Below are 15667 nucleotides of genomic sequence, written 5' to 3' on the forward strand. Positions count from 1 at the left end.
CCGCCCGCGACAGCGGCCGCGCCGCGGGAGGGGCGGGGCGGGGGCTGGAGCCCCCGGCTTTGGGCACCGCAGGATGGCCGGGATCGCAGGGCAGCGGGAAGGCCGTCTGCTTCCAGCCCCTCCTGCCATGGGTAGGGACGTGTCGCGCTAGAGTGGGTTGCTGCAAGCACCGTCCAGCCTGGCTTTGGATGCCAAGGATGGGGCACCCAGAGCGTCTCGGGGAAACGTGTGCCAGGGTCTCTCTGTCCTAATGTGGATTCCTGCGTTTCCGCACCTGTAGTTCATTGGGATGCGTGGACGGAGCCGCTGCTGAGTGATGGATTGGTGGTGGGGTTACAGCAGGAGCTGCACGTCCCTGCTTTGTGCTGCTCTTCAAAAACAATAACACTGTGGAGAAGCCCCCCACAAGAATTTAAAGTATTTTATTCTTTTACTCTTACTTTATTCATTCGGTAGCCTTACGGACGTGGATCTCTCAGCCGCTACCGGAGCGTTTCCCTTGGTTTTCTCCGGTTATCCCTGAGAGACTCCCACTCCAGGGATATCCGCCCCACCACCCTGAGTACCCAATGACAGGCACTATTCCTCCTTTTCCCTCTTCCACTGTGCCTGACGGTCTCCTGTTGCACCAGCGGAAATTCCAGGATGGAAATAGGAAAATACTGGCGCAGGCTCGTGGCACTTTAAATTGGCCGGAGCTGCAAACACCGCACGGCCAAATGACGGAAAGTTGCGCCCTCTCCACTGTGGAGCACACCAAGGGGCGGGGAAGGGGAAAGGAGGAACAACAACAACAACACCCGCAAGTTTCCCTTTGTTTACGCTCCTTTTCCACAAGCTTCACTGGAAAGGAAAGTTGGTGGCAGCGGCTGGGTGGAAACTCCCTCTCCAAGGAGCGGGGCTTGTTGACGTTTACCCGGGTGTGTGGGGGGGTGTGTGGGGGTGGGGGTGTGTGTGTGTGAGCGCCAGGGACGAGCGTGGGGGTGTGTGGTGGTGGGGGTGTGTGTGTGTGAGCGCCAGGGACGAGCGGCGATCTCCCCCATCTCCCAATCCAGCGGCCGCGGCGGGGGAGCCATGGCCCTGCGGGATGGAGGGGAGGGAGGCAGGGATGGAGGCAGGGATGGAGGCAGGGATCCCCGGGCGCTCCGCGGGCACGGAAGCGCTGAAGCGCTTGAGGCGCCCGGCGCGCGCTCTACCCGCCTCGCCCGCCCAGCCCGCGCGCGGCTCGGCCCGGCCGTGACGCAGCGCACTCGACGCGCGACGCGGCCAATGGGGCGCCGCCCCCGGGGGCGGTGCTGGGCGCCGATTGGTTGGCAGGAGCCGGGCGCTGCGCAAAAACAGCGCAGCCGAGCGCTGCCCGCTCAGAAACTGCTGGCGGAGCGCGGGGAGCCGGGCCGGGAGCGGAGCCGGGACGGGAGCACAGCGGCAGCGCACACGGGCACGGGCTAGACGAGAAAGCGGCAGGAGAGGAAAAAAAAAAAATCCCCACCGCCATCGGCACCGCCGTAAAAGCCGAGTGATGATGATGATGAACGTACTCGTAGCAATAAGAGAAGAAAATGAAAGAGCTTTGACAGACGACAGAAAAATCTGAAATCCTTAAATTAAAAAAAAAAAAGAAAATACTAGAGACATTGGGGAATGAAAGTTTTGGGTAGCTAAGCTGCTCTCTGCCTTTTTTTTTTTTTAATATATATATATGAAATCTTTTTGCGGGTAATTTTTTTTTTTAATTTCGCTGTTTTCTGCCTTTTCCTTGCATCCAAAGAGGGCATGCCCACCGGCTGTTCCAGCAGCATCTACCCTCCAACTCCCACCAGGAAGACAAACGGAGGACAATCTTGAAATACAAAAATTTCCTCCTTGGAATTTGCTGCTGCTGCTGCTGTCTCCGCCGCCACTGCTGCTGCCGCGGTGCAGTGCCAAGACTCTCGGAATAAATAAAAGAGGGCTACAGTGTGTGTCTAGCTACAGCCGGCTAATAGCTATTTTAGTTGGCCGTATATTTCGAAGATCACAGATGAAGTGGGGACGCCTGTCTTCTTCGTTTGGTCAGCGTGTGAAACAATAATCCCCGTAACAAAAAGAAGGGAGATGGGGGAGAAAAAAAATCCTAACATGAATCAGAAGAAATAGTATCTAGCACCCCCCCTCCCCAGCCCCCCAAACCAACCTCCCCCCCCTTCCCCCGATCCCTCTCTCCCTCTCTCCACACGCTTGCAGGCGCGGACACGCGCGCGCGCACACAGACACACAGACACACACATAGACACACACACACTGTACTGTACTGTGTATTTTCGGAAGAGGAGGTGGCTTTCGGAAGAGGAGGCAGCGGTGGTGTCGGGGAGGGGGGAATCTCTTTCCCCGTCTGGAGATGGTTGTGCTATTCCTCTTTGCCTTGCTCTGGATGGTGGAGGGAGCTTTTTGCCAGCTCCATTACACGGTGCAAGAAGAGCAGGAGCATGGCACGTTCGTGGGGAATATCGCCGAGGACCTGGGCTTGGACATTACAAAACTTTCGGCTCGGCGCTTCCAGACGGCGCCCAACTCCCGCAGCCCTTACCTGGAGCTTAACCTAGAAACCGGGGTGCTCTACGTGAACGAGAAGATCGACCGGGAGCAGATCTGCAAGCAGAGCCCCTCCTGCCTGCTGCACCTGGAGGTCTTCCTGGAGAACCCCCTGGAGCTGTTCCGGGTGGAGATCGAGGTGCTGGACATCAACGACAACCCGCCCTCCTTCCCGGAGCCCGACCTCACCGTGGAGATCTCGGAGAGCGCCACGCCGGGCACCCGCTTCCCGCTGGAGAGCGCATTCGACCCCGACGTGGGCACCAACTCCCTGCGCACCTACGAGATCACCCCCAACAGCTACTTCTCCCTCGACGTGCAGACGCAGGGCGACGGGAACCGCTTCGCCGAGCTGGTGCTGGACCAGCCGCTGGACCGGGAGCAGCAGGCGGTGCACCGCTACGTGCTGACGGCGGTGGACGGCGGGCAGCCCCAGCAGCGCACCGGCACCGCCCTGCTCACCGTCAGGGTGCTGGACTCCAACGACAACGTGCCCGCCTTCGAGCAGCCCGTCTACACCGTGTCGCTGCCGGAGAACTCGCCGCCGGGCACCCTGGTGCTGCAGCTCAACGCCACGGACCCCGACGAGGGGCAGAACGGCGAGATCATCTACTCCTTCAGCAGCCACATCTCGGCCCGCGCCCGGGAGCTCTTCGGCATCGCGCCGCGCACCGGGCGCCTGGAGGTGAGCGGCGAGCTGGACTACGAGGAGAGCAGCGTGTACCAGGTGTACGTCCAAGCCAAGGACCTGGGGCCCAACGCCGTGCCCGCCCACTGCAAAGTGCTGGTGCGGGTGCTGGACGCCAACGACAACGCGCCCGAGATCAGCTTCTCCACCGTCAAGGAGGCGGTGAGCGAGGCGGCGGCGCCGGGCACCGTGGTGGCCCTGTTCAGCGTCTCGGACCGCGACTCGGAGGAGAACGGGCAGGTGCAGTGCGAGCTGCTGCAGGGCGACGCGCCCTTCCGCCTCAAGAGCTCCTTCAAGAACTACTACACCATCGTCACCGAGGGGCCGCTGGACCGCGAGCAGCCGGGCGGCGACGCCTACACGCTCACCGTGGTGGCCCGGGACCACGGCGAGCCGCCGCTCAGCACCAGCAAGTCCATCCAGGTGCGGGTGAGCGACGTGAACGACAACGCGCCGCGCTTCAGCCAGCCCGTGTACCAGGTGTACGTGAGCGAGAACAACGTGCCCGGAGCCTACATCTACGCCGTCAGCGCCACCGACCGCGACCAGGGCGCCAACGCCCGCCTCGCCTACTCCATCCTGGAGAGCCAGATCCAGGGCATGTCCGTCTTCACCTACGTCTCCATCAACTCCGAGAACGGGTTTCTCTACGCCCTCCGCTCCTTCGACTACGAGCAGCTCAAAGAGTTCAGCTTCCAGGTGGAGGCCCGCGACGCGGGCGAGGAGCCGCAGCCGCTGGCCGGCAACGCCACCGTCCACATCATCGTGGTGGACCAGAACGACAACGCCCCCGCCATCGTCAGCCCCCTGCCCGGCCGCAACGGCACCCCGGCGCGGGAGGCGCTGCCCCGCGGCGCCGAGCCGGGATACCTGGTGAGCCGGGTGGCGGCCGTGGACGCCGACGACGGCGAGAACGCCCGCCTCACCTACAGCATCGCGCGGGGCAACGAGGCCGGGCTGTTCCGCATGGACTGGCGCTCCGGGGAGCTGCGGACGGCGCGCAGGGTGCCGGTCAAGCGCGACCCGCAGCGCCCCTACGAGCTGGTCATCGAGGTGCGCGACCACGGGCAGCCGCCGCTCTCCTCCACCGCCGCCGTGCAGGTGGTGCTGGTGGACGGCGCGGGAGAGCGGTCCGGAGGCGGCGGCGGCCCGGCCGCGGGCACCGGGGCGGGGGGCGGCGGCGGCGGCTCCGGCGAGCATCGCCCCAGCCGCTCCGGGGGGGATAACTCGCTTGACCTCACCCTCATCCTCATCATCGCCCTGGGCTCCGTCTCCTTCATCTTCCTGCTGGCCATGATCGTCCTGGCGGTGCGCTGCCAGAAGGAGAAGAAGCTCAATATCTACACCTGCCTGGCCAGCGACTGCTGCCTGGGCTGCTGCTGCTGCTGCCCCTGCTGCAGCCGGCAGGCGCGGGCCCGCAAGAAGAAGCTCAGCAAGTCGGACATCATGCTGGTGCAGAGCTCCAACGTGCCGAGCAACCCCGCGCAGGTGCCGGTGGAGGAGTCGGGCAGCTTCGGCTCCCACCACCACAACCAGAACTACTGCTACCAAGTCTGCCTCACCCCCGAGTCCGCCAAGACCGACCTGATGTTCCTCAAGCCCTGTAGCCCCTCTCGCAGCACCGACGCCGAGCACAACCCCTGCGGGGCCATCGTCACCGGCTACGCCGACCAGCAGCCCGACATCATCTCCAACGGCAGCATTTTGTCCAGCGAGGTAAGGACCGGCACCCCCCGGCATCTCACATCCCCCCCAGCCCCTGCAGACTTCATCCCCGAGCATCCTTCCCGAACCTCCCGCTCCTCCCCCTCTCCCGTCGCGAAAGGCGTTTTGCATTCCCAATCCTGCTTCTATCTCCTTTAATCCGTCCGCTGTCTCTCCCCGCTTTGCGCTCTCCTCTTTGGGAGGCTTTAGCGACAGGCGGGGGGGTCTCAGAGGCGCTTGCGGGGTGGGCACACACTCGCACACCGCTGGCTCCCTCCCGCTCGGGCTGAGCAGCTGTTGCAGCCACGCGTGTTCCCCCTGAGTCCCCCTCCCTCCCCCTGTCCGCTGCCTCTGAAGGAATCCGGCCCCGTCTGGGCAGCATCGGGGCGCGGAGATCCCCCCGAGGCAGCGGTAGCTGTGAGTGGATTGCCTGTGGGTTGAGAGATGGGGGGGTTACAGCTCTTAGCAGAATCTCTCCGCTTGACAGGGCTGAGGTGACGTGGGGTGTAATCACAGGATGTTCTGAAGCAACGCTTTAAACCCGTGTCTTCTTCTGTCCTGAAATCTTTTCGTGTGCAAGTAAAGCTTTGGGGAAACCCCCTTTGGGACTGTAACAATCAGTGTCGTTAGCAAGAGCTTTAATTAATTTGTGAAGTAGGGCTTAGTAATTGACTTTTCTTGACTCTGTCTGCACTGCTCTTTATAACCCCAAAGTTTGCAAAGAAGAGCATCAAGAAAGAGTTTCTGTAAAATTGTGTGCTGAGACTTAATGTTCCCTGCAGTCTTGCTTATGTTGTGTTACCTGGTGTGTAGAGAATTTTTACTAAAGCATTTACCATGCCACGTTACTCCCTCATTAATCATTTTATGCTGGGTTCGCTCATGTATATTGCCTGCACCTCTCTGCCTGTGCTCTAGTGAAAACCTCATATTCTCTCTTACCCTACTGAAACCTGAGTGTTGTCCAGTCTGACAAAGGTAGTTTGAATGGTATATTCTAAGGCATTAAGTTCTGCAGTGAAATTTCTAATATTGATTTGTAGTACTGACTTTGCCTCAAAATGTGTACAAAACTCTTGGCTTCTGCTGCCTTTTTAATGACTTGAGGATATCTCAATGTATTTTTTTTTATTATGGTGCCATACCAGTACCATCTAAGTAGTCTACAACTCTAGAAATAGTTATGCTAATTTTTGTGGGAGTCCTTGTGATGCTCAACAGTGTGCACTGTGAGAAAACGTCAGAGTCTTGTCTCAAAAAACTCCAGGAAAAAATCCCTCGTGCCTTCCCATCTGTGTGACTAAGAGCTGATTTTTTTCCCCTCTTACATTCTAGAAACAGATTTTGCAGGCCTACTTGCAGCTAAGCATTGCCATTTATAGTGAATATGGTGAGCTACTCCCTTGTATATTTTCTGCTGCTGGTTACAGAAATATCCAGAGTTAAAACATTTCCCAATAATTTCTTTTCTCCTAGACAAAGCATCAGCGTGCTGAGCTCAGTTATCTAGTTGACAGACCCCGACGAGTAAACAGGTAGGAGCTCTGTAGCCTTGGTTTCCTCATGCATGCTTTAGCAATTCTGAATGCTGTGCAGAAATGTGTTTACTACAGATGTAACCGGGTAGTAAAGCAGTGGGAAGTCAAACGTATGTAGATGCACTAAATAAGTTTGAATTAGGGCTTTTCTAAACTGGTTTCCAAACTGACTTAAAAGAGAACAAAATCTCAGTTTGTATCAGTCTAATGTGCTTCAAACACTTAATAACATGCTTCTGTAGGGTCTCCCAGATAACATTGTCTCACTGAGTTAAAATTCAGCTAACCAGCTTAAGGAAATGATACCAAATTACTTTTACCGACTACATGAAAGCCAGGAGGAGTAATAACCCTTGCTGGCCCTTGCAAGGTCTGAAAATTGCTCGTTTTGCTCACGGTGGGCAGGGCACCTCGGTGGAAGCCGTGCAGCAGGCAGGGGTGGGGGGGAATGCAGCGCCGTGTTTGGCCATGTGATGGCGGAAGAATGTTTTATGAGTTCCTCTTTCATGTTTATTCTAATGTAAAGATGTTTCTGTGTCTAGTTCTGCATTCCAGGAAGCAGACATAGTAAGCTCTAAGGACAGTGGTCATGGAGACAGTGAGCAAGGAGACAGTGATCATGATGCCACTAATCGAGGTCAATCCTCTGGTAAGTCTGATAAGAGAATGGAAATATTGGATCTTTAAGTAGGGAGACTAGAAGGAACAGTTACTTATAGGAATATAATACAAGAAAGGCATAAATAAGGTGAGCATATTTATTTTTTGGGAGGATGGGTTTACATCAGCTTGCTGCTACAGTTGCCTGGACAAGGAGGCAGTTTTGAACCTCTTTTGGTCATAGGGCTGAATTTATTTTATTCATTTGGTTTTATTAAATTGTTGTGTTGTACTGTATTGTTCACTGCAGCAAAACTTCCTGCACATTAAAACCAACTTATTGGTACATTTTATAGTACATTTTCTCCTATGGCAGATTTAGAGAATTTCAAAGCATTAAGCAATTCTGTTTTGTAGGCACTTCAGCTGGCACAGCAATGAGAAGTGAAGGAGGAGTTCCCAAGGGAAAGAATGAACCCAATGACTGAATGACAGCCAGACTGTGAGGGCTTTTTTTTTTTTTTTTTTTTTGCAGAGGATCAGTGGAGACACATTGGGTGCTCTGAATGTGTAATACCTTAGAATTTTCAGAGGATTGTCTGTTAATTCAAATTGAGGCACCATATAGTGCAAGTGGTCTCCATGTTAATAAGGTATCATTAAATACATTTTCTTGACAGAGGAAAGAAAGGCTTTAAGAGACTATGAATCATTTAGGAAATACACACATTGCAGTGTTATGCCCATATGTAGGGCTTGCTGTCTTAGTTCTCATACTGTCAGTTTGCTTCTGAAAGGAACATTTGTTCAGAGCCTGTGCATTAGAATTCACGCTCAGCCTCGCACTGCATTTTAGCTACAAATGCTGGGTTTTCTTTCCTACCACAGCCTCCCCAGGTCTGGTACATCTTTGTGCCTTTCCCCTTGTTTCCTTTGTGCTCTGTCACGTATAAAGATTTGCTACAATGGTGTCATACAAACTACTGTCAGTTCTCCTTTTTTTTATTCCCCCTGACCCCCACCTTAGAAGACACCAGGGCAGGGGACCCAGCACTGTCACAGCAGTGCTGCCTCACCCGCCTGCTCTGTTAATGTCCCCTGTTTTCTTGCTGCTGTAGTCACTGTGCCCTTAACGATGGGAAACCCAGGCACCAGGGGAAGAGGAGGCTGCCACAGGGCCTCTTTCTATTGCTGCAAGTCATTAATATGCAGACCTAATGAGACTTGAGAAGAGCCAAGAGTCTCTGGAGCTCCCTGCTTCTTGCAGGGCTTCATGCTAAGTGAACAGAGTGTCTATTTTGTGTCTGGGAACCTGACAACAAACCAGGTCTTGCCAGAAGTTTACATCTGAACACAGAGCCTCTTTCATTTTTGGCCTATATATGGCGTATGATTTATTATTGTTTGAAAAAGCCATGTATTTAGCCTCCCCCCACCCTTTCTTTTGCACTCTTTCTGATGCAGCAATCAGGGCTACTGAGTTATAAAAAGCTCTCTCTCCTCCTGCCCTCCCTACATTCCTGTTTTGCTTTTTTTTTTTTCCTCTTTTACGCATTTTACTGCAGCAGTCATCTCCATGAACATTCAATCAGCTTAGTCCCTCAACATAATGAACCATAATAACCAAACAGGAGAGGAAAGAATAAACATCTGCAGAAGGGGCTGGCTTTGACTGATGGTGGGAATATAATCATATAGTTGCACATCAACTGAAAGCTATTTTCTTTTAGATGCATTCTGTGCTGTTATTGTTGTGCCTCAGTTCTTTATGCTTTCCCTCCATTTTAAAAGTAGACTATGAATACTTGTCGTATTTGGCATTGATCCTTAGTTGGGTAAATTCCTCTTCATTTCTATTTTATCGAGTAGTGGAGAAAAACTCTTCTGTACTTTTAAATAATTTCAAATAATTTAAGAATCTGATGTGATTTGTAAACTTCTCTATCTTCAGTGGTGATCACATAGTCAGTAATGAAAGCTGACAATTAGGCTTGGTCTACTCATAATTAATAGTTTGAAATGAGAACTCAGAATACTCACAATTTCACAAATCACACCAGGTTCTTAAATGATTTGAAATTATTTAAGAGCATTATATGATTTGTGAACTTCTATATTTTCAGTGGTGATCACATAGTCAGTAATGAAAGCTGACAATTGGGCTTGATCTACTCACTCAATTAGTAATTTCAACTGAAAACTCAGAATACACCAATTTCATATATTGGTACTGAGACTTGAGAATAATTTGCATGCACCATTTTTTTTAACACTAGTCCCAAATAAATATTTAGTAGAAACTGCTTTAATCTGCTTCACACATATTATTTACTTTTCCTGTAAGTTTTGGGCTGAATCATACTGGCTCAATGCAAAGAATGTGCCCTTTTACCTCAGAGATGACAAGATACTTTGACTAAAATTTTCACTTTTGTTATGAGCTTTTGAGAATGAATTTTAAGTGGAAAAAAAAGGAGCATAAATCTGTTTTCATCTCAAATGGCTGGAGGAAATATAGAGGGAATGCCTTCTCAATTGCTTTGGTCATTCTGATGCTCTGTAATCAATTATTTCTATATTACTAAAGGAAAGCACACTGATTGATAACATGGCAACAGTTTGGGCTGGTTTTTTTTTCTCCAAGATGCTACCTGATACTATGCAGCATCATATTTGTTTTCAAAAGCATCTAAAAATATTTAGTCGGTAATTCACACTGGCAGACAAAACTCATTCCCCATCAGTTTTAGTCAGCAGCATGTTCTGCTGGCAAAACATCATTTTGCTGTTCAGCACGGGACCTCTGTCACTACTGAACAGCACACAAGTAGCTATTCTGTAGTAGTCCATTGAAATCCAAACTTAGTTTTTAATTGGGAAGAAAAACATGTAGAATGAAAATCCATCACACTGCCACAGCTTTATCTTGCACAGTTATTTAGTGAAAAATCTGAACTATGCTGTTCTATATATCATAGAATGTTTTCTTGGGTTTTGAATTTAGATTGTAGTTCACCTTTCACAAAATGTATTTTCTTAAAAGTGATTTAATCATGTTTTAAATATTCTGAAATGAACGTAAGGGTTTCTTTTTTTTCCCCATTGAAATAACACATAAATGCTTCATAATTTTCCACATTCTTACCTACCTTAACACTGATGAAGTACTAAAGTACTGTCATCTGCTTTTGGCAGGGAATGGCAAGGAGTGAGATGCTCAAGATCCTAATTTTTTGTGGATTGAATAGTTATTTCATTGGCTGGGTTAGTAATCTGAGCTTTTGGAAAAGACTTTACAAACGTGAAGATGTGCAGGAGATTTTTGGCAGACAAAGGAGGGGTTTCTCAAACCTGGGTTCTAATGACCTGTGCTCTTTGAAAATGTTTGAGAGAAAAGCTGCTGCTTGTTATAGAACAAACACAGCTCACACAACACTTCTGCCTGTTACTAACACACTGTATTTCAGCCGTGTTCTGTAGGAGTAATTCTCAAGCATGAGGTTAGTTTATTTCCCATGGTTGATTAATTTCTTGGCCTCCCTTGTGAAACTGCCAGCTTGGGTGCCAATTAATACTCTGCATGTGTGTACATTTAAATTGTATGATTAGACACCTGTCCTGTAAGATTTGGACTCGTGCCATCAATTTATTTCCTATGGTTGCTCACTAGCTACTTGGCTTTCCCGAGCAGAGTCCTTCACAGAATTACCCTTTTTTTCATGGAATTGGCACAATATCTCAAAGGCACTTCAGGGAGGAATGCCCAAGATGAGGAGCCAAGTAGTTGCACTGCCTTGTATATCCTGTAAAATGCATCAGCTTTTTTGATCTGTTTTTGGACAGTTTACATTGGTGACTGGCTGAAACCTGAAATTAGGCTTTTCCTGTTGGATTTTATGAAGGGAACTGGTAAGGGTTTAATGCAAAGGCACAGGGTGAAACACTGGCTCACACCTTTTCAGTACAGATTAGCTTGAATGCCAAGAGGGTTCATTATGGCAGAAGAGCTGCAATATTTCAGTGTCCATAAGGAGAAGAATAAGAGAAGTCAGAAGAAGAATTTCAGTGATAAATGGACAGAGAAAACCAGTATTTCCTCTGAGCCTATGCAGGCTGACAGCTAAATCCTGTTTTGAAGATCACTTGAGCAAAAAGTCTATCTCAGATGAAGTGAGAGTGAACATGAAAATGGCTTAGAAAAGTGCTTTGACTGAAGCTAAGTGCTATTTCTTTTTTTTTTTTCTTTTTTCCCCTCTTCTTCTTTGGCCTGCATGGTTAATAATGTTCACATCTCAGTGGTCCAGATAGGCCTTTAAAGCTGAGATTTGGAAGAGCTGACTATTCAAAATGTTTGAGTCTTTATTCATGTTCTGATGCAGATGAAATCAGTTTTATCCAAGGCAGCACACCAATTACTTAGCAAGAAAGAGTGATAATAGCTGTGTTTCAGAAAGTCCCATTCCAAAGTCGATAACTACCAAGTAGACTAACATCATCCTTATTTACCAATACAAAACATGAATCATGGGGAAATGAGTAACTTGCTCATTAATAATCTAACCAAATGAATAGTTTTCCTGGGAATAGGATCTCTGAGAAAGTCTGGCTCCCTACATCACACCTGTCTCGCATCTAACTAGCACAGGAGAAACAGAAATGTCGTTTATTTCCAAGTAAAAGGAAAAGTTCTGAAAAAATCGCACACATTGGGGAAAAACCCCTCTCAGTAATGGTATTTCAAAAAATACTTGTCAGCATTTAATTTGTATTTTTATTTTTTGTTACATCTTTTACTCAGTAATGCATATGAAAGTGTTCACTTGTTGCTCTTGGTGTATGGTTCTTCTCCCTTTAATTAATTTGAGAAAGGACACATTATTTAAAAATTAATTTAGGCCTAATTTTTTGCCTTGACAGAAGAGTCTTTCAAACCAATTAAAACTCACAGAGAAATTTTGATTTTCTGCTTTTGAAATATGAAAAGGAAGCAAATTGGGAACACACTTCCAAAATGCAGTGCTGCCAAGTACGTGATTCAAAGCCCCTGAGTTCAGGTACTTCAGACATCAAACTTAATCAACACCTTTCCTAATTTTTGGCAGCTTTGAGGGAGGGGCAGGGGTTTGTTTTCCTTTAAAATCTGGAAAGTCATGGTTGTGGGAGAGTTCATATTGTCCACTGGCCCCTCTGGTAATAAAATAAGAGTGAGCTAGTGGCCTTTGCCATGAGTTGTTCTATGTGTGCTGCGTTGGAATAGTGCAATGCTGCTCACTGTCACAGCCTTACTGCACTGTCCTGTCTGCTTGTATCCACAAAGGGTATTTGAAATTCCTAATTCAGAGTCACCTTTGAAAATCTCAGTTTATCTGCATGTGCAAGGTCTAACAACATAACTAAGGGAGAAATAAAAATAGAAAGCATTGCTCTTTAACGTGGGCTTGTAATTATGATGGATAGTTTACTTCAGAAGGATCATACATATATATGTATACATATATAGCCAGGTTTAAGAAGGAAATGAGATGGAAGTGTTAAACTACTGAACATTTTCTTATAAATCAAGAACAGGATTCTTGGGGTATGAAGGAGTTCTGTGCTGTGTCTCGCTTCTTTACCTGATATGTCCTTCCTTCTTGGAAAGCAACAAATAGCCCTTACTTTTCCCCAACCGTGTGTTAAATCTTTTTCAATTAGAGCCAGAAAATTCTATACTGTGACCCACAGGAGAAAGGTGGGGAAGAATAGCCAGCATTCATACCACAGGCAGTGTAAATTGCATGGCTGCCCAGGGATTTTGAAAATAAGCTGCTAATTTGAATTTCTTTTCTGTCAAAATACTAAACCCGAGGGCTTGGTTCTGCACCTGTTAAACTCTTAGGGACTGTTGTGACTGCTTCAAGCTGGAACAATTCCTAACCCTTGCCTCTCTGAACATTTTGTTCCCATTCTAAACAAGCATTTACATTTAGCTATGTGTTCCAGTGGGGTATATTTAAATTCCAATGTATATAATTTGGTTTTTTTTTCCTTTTTACAAGTTCTTCTCTCAAAGAGAGAGAAAGTTTGCAGTACAAGCTGACATTTTATATCCCCTATATTCATTACTTTGTTTATTAAAAATCCTGATTTATAGTGGCTATAACATCTCTTTTATAATAAGCTGTTATATAATACTATTCAGTGCACTGCAGCAGACAAGCAGTATTCAAAAGGGAACAAAAAATATTTGGATAGAGACATTTTGCAGTTTAGCAGCTGATGTGAGAACAAAATATTAAAATGGAAGGTAATTTTCCAGGTGAAATAAAGATCCATGAAGGGAAGAAAAGGGTATATATTTAAATGCGTATACTTAAAACAATATTTTTCTAATCTTTCCCTCCCCATAGATTAAATATAATTTAATATTTATCCTTAAGTTTTTCTTTCTCCTGCTGTCTTTCAGGAGAGGTTGAATGAATATGGTCCCTGATACATTATCAGCAAAATGGAACTGTAATCATTTTCTTATTAAATGTAGAACTGTTTTTTACATGTAGCTGTGCCAAGAAGTCTGAAAATTGTAACTATTTAGTGTTTGTCCCTTCAATCTTTGGAAAGGAAAAAAAATATTTTTCTTCAGCTATTTCAATACACACACACACATGGTTTTATAAACATTGTTAGATACTGATTTCTTTCTGGGAAGCCCGCATCTAAATATTTCTTTTCAGTCTTTGATAGCTACTACCACTCCAGAATTTATATTTGCACTATTTTTCTCCTTGCCTGATGATCTTCATCTGATTCCGTAAGCATATCTGCAGTTCACATTTGCATTCTTCAACAGTTCACTGATCAGAAATTTATTTTCAGGCTTCTGCATGCCAATTATCAAGGCAAGCTTCTAATCGAAACTGGACCTGGCATTGTATATTGCTTAATTTAAAATTAAAAAGTCATTATAAAGTGAGATTAATCTGAGACAAAAAGCTTTTATTTCTCATTTCCTCATGACTTCTTTTTCTGTCTAAATGATTGCCTTTCTTACTCAAGAACTTGTTGATAGCTCATAATCATTGTTCCTTTCTGAAGAGATTGTTTTTCTGTAGTATGAGATCTTACATAAATATTATTAATATTATTCAAATTAGAGTTCAAAACTGTGGTAGAATTCTTAATACTAATCCTCACACTGGAGATCAAGCTAATCCAGTTCTTTACAATGTTCCCTGGTAAATGGGCTACATTACATGAATCTTTTTACAAGAATCAACTAGGTTGGAAAAGATCATTGAAATCATTGAGTCTAACCTGTGCCCTTACACCACCTTTTCAAACAGACCATGACACTGAGTGCTGCATCCTAAAAGTTCAAGGCAAATCCTTGAGTCTTTCCTTAAACACCTCCAAGGGACAGTGGCTCTGCCCTCACCTGGGCACCCTTTCTGTGAGGAAATTCCTCCTAATGTCCAACCCAAACCTCCCCTGGCACAGCTTATGGCTGTGTTCCCTTCTATGTTACAGCTGTTCAAATTATTTTTTTTTCCTGTTTCTGTTATAAGAAGTGTTATTTTTTTGTAATTCTAATGAAGTGCTTGTAAATGCAATGTTGATAACAGATTTAGTTCAGTTTTGATACACACCTAAGATGCTCAGTTCTCTTTATAAATACAAGAAAAGGAGGGTTTTTTTTACTGTTCTGCTTTTTAGTATGATGTTGAAGATTGTGTTGGTTTAACCCAAACAGCAGCTAAGCACCACACAGTTGCTAGCTCATTCTCCTAGGATGGGAAGGAGAATCAGAAAAAAGTAAAGTTGTGGGTTGAGATAAGAATAGCTTAATAATCTAAATAAAGATGATACCACAATGGAGAAAGAGAGAGGAATGAAATTGAAGACAGAGAAAAGATGCGCACTACACTTGCTCACCAGGCACTGATGGATACTCAGCCCTGCCCTGAGCAGTGATTGGCCCCTCCCTGCCACCTCCCAATTTGTCTAGTGGGCATGATGCTCTCTGGTATGGAATTGCCCTTTGGCCAGCTCACATCAGCTGTCCTGACCATGCTCCCTCTCAGCTTCTTGTGCATTTCCTCACTGCCAGGGCATGGGACTTTGAAATGTCCCTGATTTAGTGTAAGCACTGCTGAGCAACTACCCAAACATTAATGTGTTACCAACACTACCCTCACACTAAATCCAAAATGCAGCACTGTACCAACTCCTAGGAAGAAAATGAACTCTGTCCCACCCAAAAGCAGGACAAACCAACTTGGAGATGCTGGTTTGTTTTATTCTGTCCCTGTGATTTCATACACCATTCCTCTCAAGTATAGTCCAATGGCTTAGTGACTCTTAGCCAGGAAATATTCCTTAGGAAGACTGCTCTAAAAGCAGTCAAAAGCAGCATAGCTCGTCATTCGAGATCTTAATAGCATTAAAGGATTTGTAAGCAAACAGTTTGGTGTTGGCATGGATAATTGTTTGCTTGTATAGGGGAAGCATTAACAATTTTTTCGATGATATTCACAGCCACATCACACTGGACTGCAGTTGCCTTTGGACTGCTAATTGCAGTATTTTA

At 47.0% G+C, this 15667-nt stretch overlaps 1 protein-coding gene across 5 annotated transcripts in view; it reads left to right on the forward strand.

The window, feature by feature from the left end:
- The window catches only part of PCDH10 (protocadherin 10), a 41152-nt gene that overhangs the window by 528 nt on the left and 24957 nt on the right, over positions 1-15667 (forward strand). The window contains exons 1-4 of one of the 5 annotated variants that reach the window (XM_039733440.1): positions 111-920; positions 1769-4975; positions 6440-6498; positions 7044-7150. In XM_039733440.1, coding sequence (XP_039589374.1) covers positions 2378-4975; positions 6440-6498; positions 7044-7150 — 2764 coding nt within the window. In that variant the 5' untranslated portion in view covers positions 111-920; positions 1769-2377. Of the gene's footprint in view, positions 1-110; positions 921-1389; positions 4976-6439; positions 6499-7043; positions 7151-7518; positions 7613-15667 lie in introns of those variants that run through there. The other 4 variants (XM_039733443.1, XM_039733439.1, XM_039733442.1 and 1 more) reach the window with 4 other exon arrangements.

This window comes from Passer montanus, unplaced genomic scaffold (assembly GCF_014805655.1).
Source record: "Passer montanus isolate IOZ18808 unplaced genomic scaffold, ASM1480565v1 scaffold88, whole genome shotgun sequence".
Classification (NCBI taxonomy): Eukaryota; Metazoa; Chordata; class Aves; order Passeriformes; family Passeridae; genus Passer; species Passer montanus.